The sequence below is a fragment of the Lepidochelys kempii genome, chromosome 23 (genome assembly GCF_965140285.1).
Source record: "Lepidochelys kempii isolate rLepKem1 chromosome 23, rLepKem1.hap1, whole genome shotgun sequence".
Lineage (NCBI taxonomy): Eukaryota > Metazoa > Chordata > Testudines > Cheloniidae > Lepidochelys > Lepidochelys kempii.
Window position 1 is genome coordinate 1,571,985 of NC_136402.1, and position 20,960 is coordinate 1,592,944.

The 20,960-nt window shown below is 59.7% G+C and overlaps 1 protein-coding gene across 5 annotated transcripts; it reads left to right on the top strand.

Moving 5' to 3' along the window:
- Positions 1–3,136: 3,136 nt before the first annotated feature.
- On the top strand, positions 3,137–20,182 carry RAB4B (RAB4B, member RAS oncogene family). Of its 5 annotated transcripts, none has more exons than XM_073321359.1 (9): positions 3,137–3,276; positions 4,254–4,471; positions 9,596–9,676; positions 11,294–11,408; positions 12,684–12,746; positions 13,246–13,400; positions 14,369–14,464; positions 14,996–15,141; positions 15,532–15,622. In XM_073321359.1, exons 2-8 carry the CDS (start codon positions 4,420–4,422, stop codon positions 15,109–15,111), a joined length of 678 nt encoding a protein of 225 aa, XP_073177460.1. In that variant the 5' UTR covers positions 3,137–3,276; positions 4,254–4,419; the 3' UTR covers positions 15,112–15,141; positions 15,532–15,622. The 5 variants fall into 5 exon arrangements, with proteins under 5 accessions (XP_073177460.1, XP_073177461.1, XP_073177458.1 ...); XM_073321360.1 differs by having other exon boundaries at positions 15,468–15,620; XM_073321357.1 differs by lacking the exon at positions 14,996–15,141 and having other exon boundaries at positions 15,532–20,182.
- Positions 20,183–20,960: the final 778 nt, after the last annotated feature.

Here is a 20,960-nt window from a genome sequence, read left to right on the forward strand (position 1 = left end):
GGGGGGAGAAATCAGAAATCTGCTCCATCTCTGCCCCCTTGCTCAGCACCCCCCTCCCCCACCCCATGGCTGTCGGGCCTGGGCGGACTTTCCTGGAACCCGGACGATTTGATTCCTCTGGGCAAACCCCACTTCCCTTGCGGAAAACAGGAATCTGGGATGCGGCGCTGGAAAACCCCGCCTGACGGGAACCCGGCCTGCTAGGGGGGCAGCTGGGTTAGGGACCGGGATCTCAATGGAGCAGGGCCAGCAGCCCCTAGCCAGGGATCTGGCCCCAGACCCTTAACCAACAGCATCAACTGTGGGAAAAGCCCAGGGCCTGGCTCCCAACCTCCCTGGTTCTAACCACTAGACCCCACTCCCCTCCCAGTGCATGGGAGAGAACCCAGGAGTCCTGGCTCCCAGCCCCCCAGCTCTAACCACTAGACCCCACTCCTCTCCCAGAGCTGGGAGAGAACCCAGGAGTCCTGGCTCCCAGATCCCACTGCTCTAACTATCAGGCAACTTGGATGCCCCCTGGTTTTTATTTCCTGGGCTGGAGAGAGGCGGTATGGGGGTTTGGTGGGGGTGCTGGGAGCCTCCATTTTTTCATCCCCATTAACTGCCCCCCCCGATCTGAGCCCCCCCCCCCAGCAGCTGTTCCAGGAACTGGCTGGCAGAGGTGGGGTTGCCCCACGGGCACGGGGAGGGCGTGTTCGCTTGGCAGGTACAGGGAGTCCATGGTACAGCCGCCCGCTGACTTGTCACGCCCAGCCGGCCTGCGTCGCCCCGCCCTGGGTCAGGGCTTGCTGGGGCCTGTGGATGCGAGCACAGGGCTCTGGGGCGCGTCTCAGCGCTGTGCCCACGCAGTGCCGGGGGGGCAGCGAGGGGCAGCAGGGAAACAGGATGCCTGGGTCCAATCCCCGGCTCTGGGGGGAGTGGGGCCCAGTGGTTAGAGTGGGGGGGCGGGGTCTGGGCAGCAGGACTCCTGGGTTCCGTCCCTGGCTCTGGGAAGAGTGGGGTCTTGTGGGTTAGAGCTGGGGGGGCTGGGAGCCAGGACTCCTGGGTTCTCTCCCAGCTTGAGGCTAAGCTTGTCTCTCTCTGGGGGAGGGCCTGGGGGCCCCCTCCTAGGAACCCAACCTGCCAGCCCCCCCCAGTCCACTAGGCCCCACTCAACTCTCAGAGTACAACATGGCAGGGGGCAGCCGGTGAGGGGCATCACCAGAGCTGGGGGACAGCAAGGGGAGACCAGGGCTGCTTAGATCCAGCTTCTGACACCTTGGGGGAAGCAGCCCACACAGCTGCCCCCCCCCCGCCGTGCTCCTGGGGCTCTTAGCTCCCCGACCCCCCCTTCCCTCGGCAGCAAATCTGGGGTGGGGAGGGACGCTCCCCGGGTGGAATTGCTGGGCGCAGGGCACCCCTCGCACTCGCAGCCTCGGTGCAGGCCTTGGGTGTGTGGGGTCATTCCCGTCACACAGACACCGGCCTCCGCAGGCCGATTTCAGGCCTGGGCACATGCCCCACCTGCCCCCACCACGGTGCAACCCGGCCCTGCAGCGAGTTCCCCTGCACCCGGGCTGACGGTGCTGGGGTGGCCGATTTTGCCCCCCGAGGGTGAGCCCCAGGCTGGGCTGAGCTCCGTGGGGGGTGGGACTGGAAAACAGCCATGAATAACGGGGGGTGGCCGGGGGCAGAGCAGTCAAGGCTGTGGGGAGGTGTTGGGGATCTGAGCCAGGCCTGCCTGGGGGCTCCCCAGGTGCCCGGTGATGGGACACAGGAGGTGCCGGGGCTCTAAGGTGGGTGCAACAGGTGAAATGAAAGAGCCGTGGGCAGCCAGCCCTGGTGGCAGAGAAGCTGCATATGGCCCGGCAGGGTACAGGGTGGGGAGTTGTGGGGGACCGATGGGCCTCAGAATTGAGCCACCTCCTCTCCTGATGCCTCGGGGGTCGGGGGTGTGGGTGGGGGGCTTGAATTCTGGGGACACAAACCAGCCACCTACTGGGGGAAGCAGCGTGACACCGACACGCTGCCCCCCCCTTCCCCCAGCAGCCCCCAGCCCCGGGAACAGGTTACACTCACTGCCCCACAGCGTGACCCCCAGCTGCCCCAATCCCAAACCCCCACCCCGAGCCACCAGAGAACCCAGGAGTCCTGGCTCCCAGCCCCCCCCCCCCGCTTTAACTACTAGACCCCACTCCCCTCCCAGAGCCACCAGAGAACCCAGGAGTCCTGGATCCCAGCCTCCCCCCTCCCCGCTCTAACCACTAGACCCCACTCCCCTCCCAGAGCCACCAGAGAACCCAGGAGTCCTGGATCCCAGCCCCCCTGCTCTAACCACTAGACCCCACTCCCCTCCCAGAGCCACCAGAGAACCCAGGAGTCCTGGATCCCAGCCCCACCACGCTAACCACTAGATCCCACTCCCCTCCCAGAGCCACCAGAGAACCCAGGAGTCCTGGATCCCAGCCCCCCACCCACCACGCTAACCACTAGACCCCACTCCCCTCCCAGAGCCACCAGAGAACCCAGGAGTCCTGGCTCCCAGCCCCCCCCCCACCGCACTAACCACTAGACCCCACTCCCCTCCCAGAGCCACCAGAGAACCCAGGAGTCCTGGCTCCCAGCCCCCCTGCTCTAACCACTAGACCCCACTCCCCTCCCAGAGCCACCAGAGAACCCAGGAGTCCTGGATCCCAGCCCCCCTGCTCTAACCACTAGACCCCACTCCCCTCCCAGAGCCACCAGAGAACCCAGGAGTCCTGGATCCCAGCCCCCCTGCTCTAACCACTAGACCCCACTCCCCTCCCAGAGCCACCAGAGAACCCAGGAGTCCTGGATCCCAGCCCCCCTGCTCTAACCACTAGACCCCACTCCCCTCCCAGAGCCACCAGAGAACCCAGGAGTCCTGGATCCCAGCCCCCCCCCACGCTAACCACTAGATCCCACTCCCCTCCCAGAGCCACCAGAGAACCCAGGAGTCCTGGCTCCCAGCCCCCCCCCCACCACGCTAACCACTAGACCCCACTCCCCTCCCAGAGCCACCAGAGAACCCAGGAGTCCTGGCTCCCAGCCCCGCCCACCCCTCAGCCTTTCCCTCTAAGCCCCGCCCCTGCACCCCACCTCCCAGTGACGTCAGACGCACGCCGGCGTGGGCGCGCACGGACCCGGAAGCGCCTCCCCCAGCCGGGTCCGCGGGCGCCGCCATATTGGCGGATTCTGGGCGCCGCCATATCGCGCCCGCTGCGCTCGGTCTGCCCGGTGTCGCCGCCCCAGCCCCAGCCATGTCCGAGAGCTACGGTCAGCGGGGGGGGCTGGGTGCGGGGCTGGGGGGAGCGGTGGGGGGAGCTGGGGGCGAGGGGGGAACTGTGTGCGGTGGGGGAGGGGGCTGGAGAGTGCGGTGGGGGAGGGGCTGGAGGGTGCGGTGGGGGGAGGGGGCTGGAGGGTGCGGTGGGGGGAGGGGGAGCTGTGCTCATGGGGTGGGGGCTGGAGGGTGCGGTGGGGGAGGGGCTGGAGGGTGCGGTGGGGGGAGGGGGGAGGGGGCTGGAGGGTGCGGTGGGGGAGGGGCTGGAGGGTGCGGTGGGGGGAGGGGGGAGGGGGCTGGAGGGTGCGGTGGGGGAGGGGCTGGAGGGTGCGGTGGGGGGAGGGGGGAGGGGGCTGGAGGGTGCGGTGGGGGGAGGGGGAGCTGTGCTCATGGGGTGGGGGCTGGAGGGTGCGGTGGGGGGAGGGGGGAGCTGGGGGTGGTGGGGGAGGGGCTGGAGAGTGCGGTGGGGGGAGGGGGGAGCTGGGGGGGAGGGGCTGGAGGGTGTGGTGGGGGAGGGGGGAGCTGTGCTCATGGGGTGGGGGCTGGAGGGTGTGGTGGGGGAGGGGGGAGCTGTGCTCATGGGGTGGGGGCTGGAGGGTGTGGTGGGGGAGGGGCTGGAGGATGCGCTGGGGGCGGGGGGGAGGGGGCTGGAGGGTGCGGTGGGGGGAGGGGGGAGCTGTGGGCAGGGGCTGGAGGTGCAGGCGGGGGGGTGGTTCTGTGCGGGGGGGCGGTTGGCTCATCTGGGTGAGTATTAAAGCAAGGCGGGGGTGCGTGGCATGCAGTCGGGGTGCACTGAGGGGCAGGACAGGCGGCGGGGTTGCGGTAGGTGGAGGGGTGTGGCTGGGGGGGCAATAGGAGAGGAGTGGCACTGGGAGGGGACAGGGGTGTTGGGAGTGTGGGGATGGGGGGGTGCTGCGGGGCTGAAGCTGACCCACTGCGATTCCTTCCCCCCCCCCCCCAAATTCTCCTGCAGGCTGTGCCGGGCGCCAGCCGGGGGCCTGGCTCAGGGCTGGCAACGCTGCCCAGGCCTCAGAAATCCTCCCCGAAGGAGCGTCATTGGCCTGTTTTGGTGTCTGTGTGTGGTGCCCGGGCGAAGGGAGGTGGGAAAGTCCCTGGTGCGGAGAGGCCCTGCCCTCGGCATGACCCCCCAGGGCGCTAATCGCCCCACAACTACGCAGGCTGGAGCTGGGGGTGCGTTCCTGGAAACCACTTCTTGTGCCAGCTGTCGAGGAGGCTGACCCCAGAGCCAGTCGCTTAGGGTGTGGGGAAGATGAGGGGTGGTGAATTTCTGCCCTGGGGGACCTGCCATCTGCTCTGGGCTGCCCACCGCCCTCTCTGGCTTGCATGAGCTGAAACTGGGGTTGGCAAATGGGGGTGTCTTGGCCTTTTAACCATTCAGATTCAAACTCCTTCCCCCTCCCCCAGTGCACAAACAAGCCCTGGGCGTGCCAGGTTCAAACCCTCATGGGATGGATTCGTCCTTCCCTGGTGGGTTCATGGCGCATGGGCTGCTGAGCAAATGGGAGGTCTTTGCAGGGACTGCGTTTCAGTGGCCCTGTGTGCACCCGGGGGTGCTCCAGGACAGCAGGGCTGGGTGCTAATGGAGGAACAGAGACGTGACTTTTCCACTGCCTCTGCCCGTGCGACAAGCCCAACCATTGGGCTTCCTCGGGTTGTATGCACGGGGAGTTCTTCCCCCGTAGCTCCGCGTGTGGGTGTTCTTATTCTGCACGAAGTTTCTGGTTCTGAATTAAGGTGCTTTGGAGGAAGGCCTGGGCTGCACTGAAAAGTTGTCAATGGAGCTATGCCGATGCCACCTTCCAGTGCAGTCCAGGCCCGCGCGGGAGTCAGCCGCCCCTAGGAACACGTCACGTGCCATGGGTGCCTGTCTCTCTCATCGAGGCTGCTGCTAGCATTCAAAATAAAGCCTGGGGCCTTGTCTGTACAGACAAGAGGCAGCTTTAGCAGTCCCCGGAAAGCGAAAGTGGTGAGTTAACGCCGAACCAGCCTGTTAGTGTTGGCGCAGCTATTCCAGCCTGGCAAAGGGCGTTTGTTCTACAGGTATAACGGGGAGTCTACACTGCAAAGTTAGGTCAGCTTCGCTACATCCCCCAGGGGTTTGCAAAATTCACAATCCTCAGAGGAGCTGACTAGGCCCTGGTGCAGACGCCGCTCGGTCAATGGAAGAATTCTTCCACTAGCCTCGCTACCGCCTTGCGGAGCGGTGGGTTAATGGCGGGGGGAGGAACACCCTCCGTTGCGGTAGTCGGTGTCTACACGACAGCAGCACAGCTGTACCCCGAGTGACCTGTGTCCACACTGGGGCTTGGGCTGGTGTCACTCTGCCAGTAAAATAAATAGAAAATCACGCCAGCCAACACGAATGGAAAGCTGGGTAGACTCCACCGCTGACGTTTGCTACTGGGCCGTTCGAAAGGATGAAGAGTTTGTTTAAAACCACCTTTGTCGGAAGTCTTGCTGACTGTTCTTCCGGCCTGACTCACGGGGAGAGCAGGGGAATCTTTTCACTTGGTTTTCTTTGTGCCTCGGTCAGCACTTTGCATATCATCCGTTCCACTGTTTGCGCAGTTTCCTCAGTACCTGTGCTTGTGTTTGTGTTGCGTTCCACAAGAGCACAGACTGGGCCACCTGAAAAATGTGATCATAAAACCGCAGTTGGCAGAGAGGCAGGTGCAATGGCTGAAACGACTTTGAACTCACTCAGCCTAGATATCAAGATAACTGAGTTCCCTTTAAACCTGGCAAAGGCTTTCTGGTTGCTGGGCACAGGTTTGTCTTTCAGGCGGAGTTCTGGGGTTTTAAGATAGGGAGATAGCATCCAGTGCTTGAGGTTTCTCTTTCTGGGAAAACAGCATCCCAAATATTTCCCTTGTAATCAAGGTAATAATGGGACCTAAATAACTGAAGGGAGGTGGTTTTGCTTAATGGGAGAAGCCTTTCTCTCAGAGCTAGCATTGATTTTTAGCTTAGGATTCTCCATCACTGGCCATTTTAAAATCACGCTGGGATCTTTTTCTAAAAGACCTGCTCTGGTTCAAGGAGGAACTACTGATGCAGGGAAGTGCTGTGGTCTGGGTCAGACGAGATTACTTAGCCCGGCCTCAGACTAGATGACTAACTGAGATCCCTTCTAGTCCGGTGGTTCTGTGATTGCAATGGTTCCTGCTGGCCTTGGATTCGCTGAACTAGTGAAGGGGAACCAGGGAGAACACTTCTGCTTTTGTTGTGAGGGCGTTTGTGAGTCAAACACTGCGAGGTTCTGCCGAACACTAGACACTTCTATGGGTAAGGTAGATCGGTTTGGTAGGCTGACACCACAGCTCATCATGACCTGTATTGTTTCGTTATTTCCTGATATCTCCCCCTGGCTATACCTGCCTGTTGTCTCTTGGCTCGTAACTGGGGTCCTGGGCACTCGGCAGCCTCCGCAGGGTCATTGGTAGGATGCTGTTCTTAGAAAGGATTGTAAATCAGGGCTTTTCAAGGAGCATCTCTTCCCCCGTCCCTGGTACGTTATTTCATCATTGTTCCCTGCGGGGTTTCGTGCACCTTCCTCTGAGCTGTCAGGAGCTGGCCTTTGTTGGACACAGGTGATGGGCGTGGCTGGAGGCCTGGTCAGAGCTGATGTGGCTGTGCCCAGCGCTTCTATGCCAGAGAGGGAATGGGGCATGAAACCTCCTGCTGAGCTGAGACTAAACAAACAGCCTGACTTGGGAACAGTGACAAGAGAGAGGGACACACTCCCTCTGTGACCTTGAGCGAGCCCCTGCCTCAGTTTCCCCACTTGTAAAATGCTTTCCTACCAATGGGTGAGTGTTAAAGATTGAGGTGCTCAGATAACACTGTCACGGGGCCATACAAGTACCGATGCCTTCCCCCCCAATGTGTTCTTAATGGAGCGGTTACTCAGGTGAGGAGTGAAATCGCGGTCCCCAGATCCAAATGGTGTGAATACCTGGGTAGGTGGTAATTTGGCGCGGGAGTCTTCACAAGCAGGGAATGCTCTGTGTATTGTATGGAGTGGTGTTCGTCAGCCTGCTCTGCTTGGCAGCCCCTCGTCTGACGCCAAAAGTGTGCCAATGAGAATAAGTCTCTGTAATTCTCAGGGCGAAGACTTACCCTGGAAGGGGAAAGGTGTATGGGGAGGGGTGGAGAGAGGGTTTTGTGGCTTCCATTGGACCAGAATTGTCACTGCCTTATGCCCTCCGGTTGTGACCCACCAGGCGAGTAGCACTAATATGGGCTTCGATGCAATGCCTCTTGCTTGCAAATTCTTCCAAACGTGCCTCTGTTCAATGAAAGGAGACGTTCGATTCATAAACAAAGCGCTGGTGTGGGGGACTTAAAACCAACGTGCACACACAGGGGTCTGCAGGCTGGTCTACGCTGGGCGTGTACGTCGGCGTCGTGTGGAAAATCCACCCCCTGAGAGACAGAGTTACGTCGACCTGACCCTGTGCAGACAGGGAGAGCCCCTCCCGTTGGCATGGTGCTCTTAGTGGCTTAAGCGTAGATGTGCCTGGCAAGTCAGAAAATCGACCTCCAGCCCTTTCTGTGGGGCTCATCCCCACCAAATAAAGGCCCGTTTGCTGTTTGGCTTCTTCCTCTGCATGGGGACAAAGCCTTTCTCTGTCTGTGGGGCACCCCGCAGAAGGGGGGGGTCTCTAGGCTTTACCGTCGTGCCACTGGGGACGGGTTGGAATCCGAGCCGGAGATCGCACCTCGTGCCGCACCAGAAGGAACCGGTGGCTGGGGGGAGCGTCCGGGACTTCAGCCCAAGAGATCTCTGGAGGCTGCTGTAATGGGAGGCTTTCGGGGGCGGCGGGGAATACGGTACATTCTGTCCGGTGCCCACCTGCTGGGGGGGGGGGGGGGACACACTCTGCGGCGCACTCTGGGAAGTCCGTTGGTCTCATTTGAACGCGTGCTTTGTTTCTGTGCTTCCCCTCTGCCCCTGAGGTCTTTGCACAGTGTGTTTAGCCCTGGGGAACGGCCAAGGGCTTGGCTTGGCTTCCCCTGCCTGCTGCTGTACAGGGATCCAACCCGCGGTGCTGGGCAGCCTGGCTCCAGCTGGGCACAGCAGCGGCTTACGGAGGAGCTGCCGGGCTGGAGCAGCCCTGAGCCTGTCTCGGCCTGCGTTCCGGCTCTGACAGTGGTTGGTGCTAGGTGCTTCAAGGACAGCAGCAGCCATGGGATAATCTGCCCCCATGTTATGTCCCATGCTGGTTTCTAACAGTTTGCTTGCTTAAGCCCTGAAGTAGGAGGAGGGTTAATGACCCTTCTAAAACTGTTCATTAACTAGAACGATTCTGGCTCTTTTGTTATGCATATAAAAGTCCAGACGCTTTTTACCTTCCTAAGTTCTTGGCCTCAGCAACTTCATGTGGCAATGAGTTCCATAGTCCAACCGTGGTGCGTGGAAAAAGTCTGTCCTTTGGCCAGCTGTGCATTTCCCACCATTGAATCACATTGGAGTCCCGTTGTTCTTGAGTTGCTGGCCAGTGCGAACGGAAGCTCCTGGTCTCCCTTCTCGAGACCCGGCCAATTTATCACACCCCCCTGGCTTGTCTCCTTTCTAAGGTAACCAGTCCCACTGTCTTCACAGGACTGTTGGTCCAGGCCTTTGATTGTTCTGACTGGCCTCCTGTGAATGCCTTCTAATTCTGTAATAGCCTCACCTCCTGCCAGTAAGACTTGTAGGGGATTTGAACCTGTGACTTCACATGCTCTGCATTGCAGTGGAACCTGGCAGGCTCCAGCCCCTAACCCCTGGGGGCCACTCTCTGGGCTGAGCGATGTCCTGTCTCTGCTCTCAGGCTGCTCCTGAGTCGTCATAATTGTGTGCACTCCTGGCTGCTGGCGATCGCTGCAGTGTGCCGATCGGATATTCCTGCCCCAGCGTGAGCATAAGGGAGCTGGCTAACGCCGAATGGGGTGCAAATAATGCTTTAGTAAGCTAACAACAGTGCCAAAAGATGCCAAGCTGAGATCAGGCTCCCTTTGCCCTGGGCGCTGTATATACACCTAGGACGAGACTGTCTCTGCCTCAGCGTGCTTAGTCTAATGAGACAAAGATGGGCCAAAGGAAGCATCACTATCCCTTTTACTGCGGCCCGGGAAATGAGGTGACGTGCCAAAGTCACACGGGGAGTTTGACGCCGGGGAGCACTGCACGTAATGTTTCTCGGTGCACATTTCTAAAAACTGGTAGAGAAGATGCTCTGCTTTTTGTAAACCTCCCCAGCCCCCTTCCTCACGTGCGAGGGTCACAATCGTGCTTATTTTGTTCTTCAGATTTCCTCTTCAAGTTCCTTGTGATAGGAAGTGCCGGTACTGGGAAGTCCTGTCTCCTGCATCAGTTTATAGAGAATAAATGTAAGTAGCCCTGTTCCTGTTGCCAGTGTCGTTGTTTAGATGAACTCATTTCTCTTTTGCTCCGCTGTGTTTCCTAAGATCCCGGACCCTCTGGAGCTTGTCCAAAAGGGAAGATTCCGCTGTACAATTGTTGCCAGAAAGACGATTGAATTTGCGTTCTGATCTGTCCTTCAGCTCCCAAAACTTGCCTTTTACCAAAGAAACTCTGATGAAAGAGTGGGAGTTTCCACATCCAAACGTGTGAAACTTCAAAGCTGTGATGGAGTTTTTTTTATTATGACATTTTTAAACTTCAGCCTTCTTGAAAACCCGCTTCCTATTTTAACATTTTTTTCTGAATGGGAAAATGGAAATGGCTCGACGAGCCTAACGAAATCAAAGGTGAAACCCCTCCTGCTTTGTGGTTTTCATCGCAGATGTCTTTGCACAGCCCTGGCTTCCTCCGTGTGTTCAGCAAATTACAAAATTGTGTTCCAAAGGGGCTTCCTATGTCGGTAAAGAATCCGTCTGGTGCTTGATTTTCACACACTGTTGTGTACTAGCCTAACCGTGGCAAGGCACCGAAAAGGGTGCGTTGTGGTATGGGTGCAGACACACCCCGGTGCCAACCGGTTAGTTGTTGACACGTCATCTCTGCGGCTTCTTTAGCCCCGGGTGAGCAGGTTTGTGCTGGGTTACGCCAGCTGCCTGCGTTCGATTTCGAAGCTCCCGCGGTGGGGTGCTGTGGTGTCTGTCTTGTTGGGGACGCTTTCTGCTGCAGTGACGTGGCTTGTGCGGGGCTTGGCGCAGTCTGGGAGATTGCATGGCAGCTCTGGAGCAGAACCCTCCGTGCCGCCGCGCCTAAAGCCCTGTTTTCACGGGCTGTACCAAAACCGCAAAATTGGCTCAATCCGGCGCATTTTCCAGCAGCGGGGAAGCAAAAGCAGGTCTCTCTGCGTGCCGGCCTCCTCTCGGGACAGCAGGGTACTGGACCTGCAGTTTTGGGGGGGCGGCTGGTTTTATGGCAAGCGCAGTAGCCGGCACCGCCGCTGCATGGAGTTCGCTACAAGCCCCTCTGGGCAGGAGCCCGACGTGGGGCTGCCTGCTTCCACCTGCTGCTGGAGAAGTCGCAGCAGGTTGGGGGAGGCTCGGGGGCTGGGGATGCTCCACTAAATCCTCTCCTTTGCCTCTGGCGCTGCCTTGAACAACAACAGAAAAGATGCAGTTTTCTTTGTGCCTTAGGCTGCTGTGTGCGCTTAAGGGCAGGAGCCCACGGCTGGGCTGCGGGTGGGGAGTGAGGGGCACCGGCAGAGCTGTGGGGGGGGCCCAGGGCCGGGGTAGCAGGGGCTGCGGGTGGGGAGTGAGGGGCACCGGCAGAGCTGGGGGGAGCTCAGGGCTGGGCTAGCAGGGGGCTGCGGGTGGGGAGTGAGGGGCACCGGCATGTCGCTCTGCAACACCTGGAGTCTCCAGTCTGCGCAGGAATCAGAGTGAAGCAATTGCAGATCGCTTGGGGCTCTCGGGTATCAGCACTTGGACTGGAAGCTCCTGGTTCTGGAGCGGCTACGCGTTGTAGCTGATCCCTAACTGACCAGGGGCCTTCTCGGTAAGTCACTGATTTGGGATCTCTCCCTTCTCCAGTCAAGCAGGATTCCAACCACACGATCGGAGTGGAGTTTGGGTCGAAGGTGGTTAACGTCGGTGGGAAAACGGTGAAACTGCAGATCTGGGATACGGCAGGACAAGAACGGTTTAGGTAAAAAACCACCCATCCAGCGAATGACCATCTGAAAGGTCTGTGGGGTAACATCCATGGAAGGTGTGCCATAGCAGCCAGCTTTCCAGGCTACATCTGGAGACTGGGTAAAATATTACTTGACGTCCCAGAAGCCTGCAAAAGGGGTGTCTTGCGTGTGTAAAAGCAACTGCAGGAGTTAAGCGGAATCAGAGATTTACAAGGATCGCTTTCCCACACCCATGGAGATGCAGCCACCTCTGGGGTGGGACATGGCAGATGGTTACCAGCACGGCACAACGCTCCACACTGGTGTAACACAGGACATGGAGAGGCCTGTGTGTGGACAGAGGGATGCTGAACTTAGCTTTAGTCCTGGAGCCGAGTCCATATTTCAGCTCTGGCATTACTGCAGCCCTTCAAGGACCCCTACCGGGACTGGGGACCCCTGATGTGCCCGGTCCCTGCCCTGCAGAGGTTACGGGACAAACAGGCAAGACCCAGACAGGGTGGGGGGACACTGAGGCACAGAGGAGTGGGGACTTGTCCAAGGTTACATGGCAGGTCAATGGCAGAGCTGGGACTGAACCAAGGTGTCCAGACTCCCAGCCCAGTGTCCTGCCCAATAGGCCATGCTGCCACCCCGCCACCTAACTCTTGGCTGCTTGTATCTTTCCGTGTATGATTTTAAAAGCCCTGAGTCCCGGAGTAAGCTTGATCTTGGGGCTGCAGCAGGGTTTCTGCTCCTCTGGAGTCTCCCCAGGGCATGAGGGGTTCGGACGATGGCAAGGACAGCTGGAGACAGCCTTTCCGTTGGTCTTGGGGTGTGGGGCCTTTCCGGTCAGATGCTGGGTCCCAGAATGCAGGACCTTCCCCTCTGGGGGCACCGGCTCTGACCTGTCCTTGGGGTGAGGGGCTGGCGGGCCCAAGAGGCCTTTCCCCTCTAGGCAGCACTGGCAGGCTCAGGGAATGAGACCCCCTCAGCCAGGGGTGATGGACGGCTGCTCCAGTCTGAGATGGATCTGTGGGGCAGGTTGGTCAGTGTCTAAGAGGAGCCAGCCACGCTGGCCCTATCCGTGCCGGGGTGGCCGCCAGACTCCCGCCTTGTACTGTGCTTGTCCCTTCGGCTCCTCCATTACCCAGCCGCCCGATGCCTTCCTCCGCCCCCTGTCCCACAGGCCTGTTCTCCCAGCATGTCCCCGGCCAGCCTCATGCGGAGCTGACCCGAAATAGACCCGCGGTTCCCAGTGGGCTCCTGGCCCTGCTGATCACTCGGTCTCTCTCCTCGCCCTCTAGGTCGGTGACTCGGAGCTACTATCGCGGTGCTGCCGGGGCCCTGCTGGTGTACGACATCACCAGGTGGGTGTCCTTGGCGGCTCCTCTCCCGGCTGGTGTTCGGAGCGATGCCCTGGGGCCCCCTCCTCACCTGGGGCTGCCAGGAACGGGGCGGGTTTCCAGACAGAACTAGACTAAAGCCTGCGAAATGGAAACAGAACAAGCTCCCCTTGTTCTGGCCTGAGCATCTGCCCCAGCGAGCTGGTCCGGTCCCATCATAGCGGCTGAGCTGAATTGGTTCTGTTCTGCCCCTCGACTTCGCCACATAGGAATGCCCTCCGGGTCTGCTCAGCCCGCAGCCGAGGTCCATGCCAGCAGCGGGCATCGCACAGGGAGTGCCCTGCTCGGCCAACCCCTCTGGCAGGCGTCAAGCAACCCCCTGTGGTGGGGAGATGGACACGAGTCTTATAAATGGGTTGAGAAGAGCAGGGCCTAGGCCTGGAGGGCAGCCCCTAATCTGGGATTTGCGAGAAGTGCCCGGTTGCCGGATGCCCCCTGCTGCCCCCTCTGTCCTGTGTTGCAGCCGGGAGACCTACAACGCGCTGACCAACTGGCTGACGGACGCCCGGACCCTCGCCAGCCCCAGCATCGTCATCATCCTCTGCGGGAACAAGAAGGACCTGGATGCGGACCGGGAAGTGACCTTCCTGGAAGCCTCCCGCTTCGCACAAGAGAACGGTACCAAGCCGGGGCCCGGGTAGGGGCTGCTCTGGGGGCTCGTTAGTTTTGACTCTCACATGGTCCTGCCTTGCCCTTTCCATGTGGGGTGGGGGTGTTCCTTGGGGATGTTCCTGTCCCCTACCTGCTTTGCCATGGCACCAGGGCTTAGTGGTGTGAAAGCGTCCTGCAGCCAGGCCAGGTCCAGCAGGGTAAGGAACTATGGAAATGGTGTGGGGGCAGGCAGGGCTGGCCCCAGGGCAGTGCTAGGGGGCGGGGGGCTTGGCAGGGAGTGCTCTCCCCTGGCAGCATGGGCTGGCCCCAGAGTGGGTGCTGGTGGGTACGGTGTTGCTACCAGGAGCTGTCTTTCCCATGAGCGGTAACACCGCAGTCCTTGCCGTGCCAGCATTAAAATCCCATGGCCCCCAAAAGGGGTCATCAGCCCTGGGGTACTGCCCCAATCCCGTCCTGCCTCCTTAAGCATCCCTTGGAGGCAGGGTGCTCCTTTGTTGCTGAGTGCTGCGGGGGGAGGGCAGCAGCTGTGTTTGGACCCCCGGGGTGGGCGACTGAGCTCCGCAGAGCCCCGGGGCCAAGGGCGCTAGATGAAAACCGCGGAAGAGCTGCTGGAATGGCTCCCCGGCACTGGTGCTGTTTGGCCAGGAGGGGGCGCTCGGACTCCGTGGCTAGAGCACGGTGTCAGACTGGAAGCACCGGATTTCGTGTGTTCAGTGGGTGGCGCTGGATTGGGCCCCACTCCACACAGGCTGCCCAGGGTATGAGAGGCGAGGATGGACCGTGCCCTGCAGGTCCCGCTGCAGAGCGAACTGCTCTCTTCTGTGTGTTGGCGGGGCTGGATCCCGAGCGAGGAGTTGCGTTGTCTCGGGATACCCAGCTGGGGATGTCCCGTGCTTAGCGTGTGGGCCGAGGCGAATCGTGCTGTGAGCCGCACCCTGGTTACCTTCCTGCCGTTTCTCTCTTCGCCTCGGCAGAACTCATGTTCCTGGAGACCAGCGCGCTGACCGGGGAGAACGTAGAAGAAGCTTTCTTAAAATGTGCCAGGACCATACTAAACAAAATTGAATCAGGTACGAAAGCTGGAGATGGCAGGGGGCACCGAGGGGCGTGACACAGCCCCACGCTTCCCCGTTGAGCATTTCCAGCCTGAACATCTCAACCAGGAAGGGAAACCAGTTTCCAATAATAATTAATAATGAGTGATAGAGACAGATTATGGTCCGGGCTCTGGCTGAGACCAGGGGCCCCCAGTCATGTCCTGAAGTAGGGCAGGAGATGTGGGTATGGCCCAGTTCTCCAGGGGTGCTCAGCTGCCCCATGCCCCCTGCAGTCCGGGGCAGGGTTTCTCTGGTGCCCGCAGGGTGTTTGCTCTCCCAGCCCGCCATGGATCGATCTCCTTGATGGTAGTTAGTCTGGAGTCTGTTGTTAAGTGACTACACCCAGGAGTTGCCCGGCTAGGCGTACCCACGGCTGGCCTAGAAGGGTCTGGGTAAAGATTCCTCCCTCCCAGCCCCACGCAATCTGGGGGAGCGAGGGGAGGTGGCGGAGGGGGAGGGGACGGTTGTGTCCCCCCCATGCTGAGTGCTGCTCTGTCTGGCTAGGTGAGCTGGACCCCGAGAGGATGGGCTCAGGAATCCAGTACGGAGACGCCTCCTTGCGCCACCTGAGACAGCCCCGTGGGGCCCAAACCCAGAGCAAGCAGCCGTGCAGCTGCTAAGGGCGAAGGCCCCCAAGAATCTGTCTGCAAGTAAGCTGGTGCGGGGTGCGGGGGAGCTGAGAAGCCACCATGCGTGCTGGCTCAGCCATGGTGTCCTGGGGGGGCCAGGTTGTCCAGACCCGAAGGGCTGGCGGTTTGTGGAGCAAACCCCCTCCACAGCCCCCTGGCAGTGGGGCAGGCCTGGATCCCATGTGGTGCTGGGGGGGTGGAGAGGCTGGGGCGTGTCTCTCTCCGCCCTACTCCAGGGGTCAGCCCCTGCCCCACCTCCCAGGCAGCTGTCAAATCCCCTAAGCCCCCCGGGACCTGGCCATGCACGTCGGCCGCCGAGACTGACTTCTCTCCTCCTGTCTCCCCAGCGCTGGACCGTGGCCAGTCGGACCCTCCGGGGCTCAAGCACTTTCTCTTCTCTTCTCTTCCCAGGACCACGTGCCTCGCTCGCAGAGCCCCCTGCTTCCCGAGCTGCGCGCTCCCTCTCCGAGCAGTGCGCTGCCCGCCCCTTCGGCCCACGAGCCCTGGGACTCTGTGGCAAACTGCCCGTTGACTGTATGCAGCCACAGTGTCTTCTGTCGGACGCTCCCTGCCCGCTGCACGTCCCCCCCGAACCTGAGGCTGTCACGGGCCCGTCTCAGTAACGACTTTCAAAGGATGAAGTAACGGGGCCCCGGCCAGCCTCCCGTAGCTAATTGCTGCTCTGGGTAGGAGAGTACCTCTGCGTTAACACCAGGACGAGGGGGGAGCGGGTTCTCCTTGTGAAACGGTTCATTTGGGGTTGTCTCCTGCTACCCCATTGCTGGGAGCGAGGCTGGGGCTTTGCCCTGGGTAGGTGGGGGGTGTCTCTTAGCCTGGGGGACAGCGTGGAGACGGGGTTTGCCTGTCACAAACCAAAGGGCGCTTGTCACGCAGGGGAGCTCGTGAGCGGTTCCCCCCAGCGAGCGGCTTGCCGGGCGGTCGAGGCTGGGCTTGGATTTCTGTTACACTGGTTTTGCTTTTGAAGCTGGGGTCTGTCTCCGCCATATCCTGGGCTCCACCTTGTCTCGCTGCTTTTCCACCAGCCGGCCGTTGCGCTCCCGAGCACTGTGCTTGCGAACTCTCCCCTGCCCCGGGCGGCGTGACGTTCTGGTGTAACAGACAGTCGGGGCTGGGCAGACGGCGCGTCCCCTTTGAAATACTGTAAGCTTAATACTGGACCATTGAAGTGTCCGTGGCAGGAGCCGGCTCTGCCATTGGGTTTAGTCCCAGCTCCTGCGGGAGGTTCCCTCGGGCTCCGCGGCTCGTGCGCTGAATTCCTTGGGTGGGCGTGGACATCTGGGGTTCAAAACCTCACGGCAGCCGTAATGGCACATCCGCATCTCAAACCAAGCCACATACCGGGCAGGAAAGTCCAGGCTGGCTGAGCCACAACCAGAGCCGGGATAACGTGCCAACAGCAGCTTCCCCTCGAGGGGGCTGGTTCGAATCCGGCCCCGCTGGGTCCAGACCAAGGGTCAAATTTTCAAGAGTGCCGAAGCAACAAGCTCCAAAGGCCTGTTGAAAGCCAATAGGATCTGGGCTCCTAAATCACCTCGTGCTCTGAATGTTAATGGCCTCTGGTTCTTGTCTGGCCCCTTTGGGGCTCTTGTCCACCGCTGGCACTAATGGCCCTCAGCGGGCTGAGAGGGGCTCGCCCTGGACAGAATCTGTCTAGCTGGAGCAATTGGCAGCCGTCGCTGACTCTGGCCCACGGCTGCAGGGTTGGATTTGAAGGTGGTGACAGTGGCACAAAGACTCCTTGAGCAGCCAGAGCCCGCCTGCTTTGCCCTCGTGCCGCCCCCGGCCTGCACCCCTTCCCCATCCCTCTGACAGCAGTGACCCCTGGCCCCCGTGTACAGCCGCTGGGCTGCGGCCCCGGTCGCGCTCTCCTAATCTCGGCCCAAACCATTGCACGACCCAGACGGCCCTCCTGCTGTAACTGCCAAACCGGTGATACTCAACAGGCGGCCCCCAGGCCAAATGTGGCCCCCCAGCTCACCTTACAAAAAGCGTGTAATTGAATTCACAATCCATGATGCGCTGCCTTAGCAAGCGACTTACCGGCCTGACGTTCTGGCGAGAGCGTCCGCTGAACAGTGCACGGCCGCCGCCCGGTTTCTCGTTGGCGATGGAAACGGAGCCGCAAACGAATGCGGCTGGGTGTAAACGTCACCAAGTCGGCAGGGGAAACCGAGCTTTGAACCCCAACTGAACGGGGGCTTTTCTCTTTATTATGCCGGCTCGTCTAAAGCCCAAACCTGTGTGTTTAACATGCCGAACTGCTGTGTCTGTCCGGAAGGTCGCCACATTGAATCAGGGTAATGTGGACGTGGCCTGTCCTTCCGGCCGTGTTGTAAGACGTGAGAAAATGGAAAATCTGCAGGCTTTGGATTGCACTTCAAACCTTCTCGCCCCATCAGCAACTGCAGGGAAAAGCAGCAGCTGCTTCTCTTCAGAGAACGTGGGAACTCGCACAAAAGAAAAGGCCTTTCCTGGCTGCCGAGCTTGGGCAGTGCATGCTGGACATGCGGGGGAGCCTTGTGCCGGAGGTGAAAACACAGGTGACCTTGTGAACCGTAAGAAGCAGGTTCCCCTGTCTGAAGCCACGGCAGTGCGAAGACGGGGTAATTTGAGGATGGTTTGTCAGCACTGCTTTCCGATTTACAAAATGCCAAACACCCGTCTCTGGCTGTGGACGAACTGAGCGATTGAAGTGACGCTGCCCGGCTATCGCTGTTTGCTGGAATTTGCGATGGGGAAATTTTCGAGGAAGAATTTTTGTGCTGAAACCTACCCCACAGGAGAGAGCCTTTTTGAAAAGGTAAAAAGCTTTTTGGGAGGGAAAAAACCCAACTTTCTGCAGAGCTAAACCAAACTGTCTTGTACAGACAGAGGGCCCTCCGTGACAGAGAGAGAGACGGGCATTGCCCCACGTTTCAGAGCGATACGCCTTTCTTTAAATACACTTTACTGCATCGTTCACCAGACTGTCCTATGCGGTGAGTTGTGTCAGGACTTGGAAAAACCAAGTTACAGCAGAAGCTCAGTTACTAACTGACCAGTCAGCCGCACGCCTCAGGGGAACCGGAACTACGCAATCAGGCAGCGCGCGCCCCCACCCCCACACGCAAATACGGGACAGTGCTGGGTTAAAAGTAAACCCCTAAAACAATCCAGGGAAGCAGCGTTTTTCTCCTGCACAGTGACGTTTCAAAGCTCTCTTAAGTTGATGTCCAGCTGTAAATTTTTGAAAGAACCGTAACGATTTGTTCAGCGTCAGGGTTCGTAACGAGAGTCTACTGTACCGTGATGAGCTCAGCGACCTCCATGCGCTCAGCTTCTAGCTTGCAGCATTGTCTTTCCCAAGCTGTCTTACCAGTCCTTTCAGCCGAATATGGGGACCTCTTGCAGCCCGGCGGCATTCGCTTGCGAATAGAAGGCGCGTTGGAGAGAGGTTTTGTGCCCTTTAGGAAGAAATAATGGACTTTCTTTCCAACCACAAGCCCAAGCTTGTGAGGCCCTGGAATTTACGAACGCGTCCCAGGTAGCGTCTCTGTATGATATGACTGGTCACTTGAATTCCCTCAGTGGGCTGCGCTGAGGCCGTGCAAGCCAGGCCGGGGAGCTCTTTGAAGAAGCGTGTGCCTTTCCGAGCGACTTAAAAGGATGTTTCACTTTCCCACATTGCGCGTTGTTGCGACCGGTGACAGTCGGATGAAGACGAGGCAAGAATTCCTACATCACCTGAGCGAGAATTAAAATCCCAGAGCATTTGCTTTTATTCACCATCCGTTTGTGCCCGAGGGACCTCGCCCTTCTCAAGCAAAGAACATTCTTGAGTCAGTTGACGATTGTAAGGCTCCAGCGCTCAGCTGTCTTGGCAAAATTCAGAGCAGTGGGTCTTTGTGATAGCAGAAGAACGGCCAGACTGGGTCAGACCAAAGGTTCGTCTAAGCCAGTGTCCTGTCCTCTGGCAGTGGCCAGTGCTGGAGGGTGCCCCAGAGGGAACGAACAGAACAGGGAATCACCAAGTGATCCATTCCCTGTCTTCCATTCCCAGCTTTCTGAGCTTAATAGGCTGACCAGGTTCGGGATGGACGGCTAGATTCAGGCAATCTTTTAACTATGTTCGGACCAACGTCCCTCTGCCAACCTGGGTTTTCCACCAGGAAGATTGTGAAAAACTCAACATCCCAATTGCCTGCCGGATGAGCATCTTCACCAGGGCGTCCGCCTTGCCCTGACCGCTCACAAAGCTTGCCCAAGATCACTGCTGTCCCCTCTCCTGTTCGAGAGTGACACACCTGGGGGCTAATGTCCATTTACAAACTTCGTCAGACAATAGAAATGCTCCTCCTTCCCTTGTCAACCAAGGCCTGTATTTACATTTTTCTTTCATTTTATGTGGTCAGCTGTGCGTGCCTACGGCCCGTCTCTGGTCCTGAAATTCTCAGATCAGCCCGTGGGTAGAGAGAGTTGGGTATCACTGGTGAGGCCCCTCCAGTGTCCTGCGTGGGCTGGGGCTAGTGCTGTGCATGGTGGGGGGACGGGGAGCCCAGCACATCCATCTTGAGCCAGTCACCTTCACCCCGCTTCGTGTGGCTCCAGAGAGCCCTGGGCTATCTCTGTCCCTTTGAAAGGCTCCTGTCTGAGCGGGGAGGGGAGCACAGATCGGGCCGCTGTTCAGAGGGGTGGGGTGACCCCCGGCCGGGTGGCTGCGTGAGCCCCGGCCCAACCAGGCGAGGGGGCTGGGTGGGTTCGTCCGTTGTGTTCTTACGCTTAAGCTGCTGTTATTTATTAGGTGGGGGAGAACAGGAGGCTGCTGCCTTTGTGGCTTGCCTCGCACTCGGCTCTTGCCTGGCCCGTCCCGGGGCACGGGCGGGAGGACGCAAGCGCGGCTCCGTCCGATTGCTCCTGAAGCTGGGGCAGGGTGGGGAGAAATGGTTGGATCCAAACCGGTTTATAATTCACACCATGTGCAATTTCTTCTCTTTAAAAGAAAAATCCCTCTGACTTCAGGCTGTGACAATGTGACTCGTACATAAAGTATTAACGTTTTCCACCTCCGGCCTCCTGGCATCTGATTGCGGCTAACCAGGGTCCTGGCCATGGTCTGCGTCTCCTTGGCGCCAGGCGCTGTACGTAGCCCTCACGGCAACGAGCTGACGGGCCAGGTCACAGCGTGGCAGAGCTGGGTAGGGGGAGCACAGAGACAGCCAGAGCTTGGCCCGTGATCCTACAGCCCCTGAGAGAGAGAGCTGGGAATTGCACCCAGGTCTCCTCAGGCTCAGCCTGGCATCTTTTAAGGTTTGCCAGGCTGCGGTGTGCCCAGAGCTGGCCAGCCCGGCCCAGGCAGCCGCCCGTCCATCTCCCAAGCAGAGGGGCTGGCCCCCACCTCCTGTGGCTGGCTGGGGGAAGAGGGGCTGCGCCCCATCCCTGTGGGGCTGGGACCCGGAGGGGAGGTTCCCTGGGAGAATGTCTGGCCTTTGGTTGGGGGGCGGGGGTGGTGGTCTTACCTCTTGTGGCAACAAGTTCCAACGTTTCAAGTCCCCGTCTGTTTCAAATCCCGACTTCCCCCTAGCGTTCGAATCAGGCCCTGGTTCACCCCAGCCCGTGTTTTAAGCCAGCGGATTTCCAGGGGTGTTGAGCATGGGAGGGGAACCCCGGGAGATGTAATCTCACTGCAGCCAGTCCTTGCCCGGGCCTGTGTGGGGCCGGGCGCCGCATCGCGGGGGGACACAGCTTCTCTTTCCAAGCGTGTCGTAAAGCCAAGGCTGTGGTGGCGGGTGACTGGGGGAGGCCAACCTGGCCAGGGATTGCTCAGACAGCTACACTAGCCC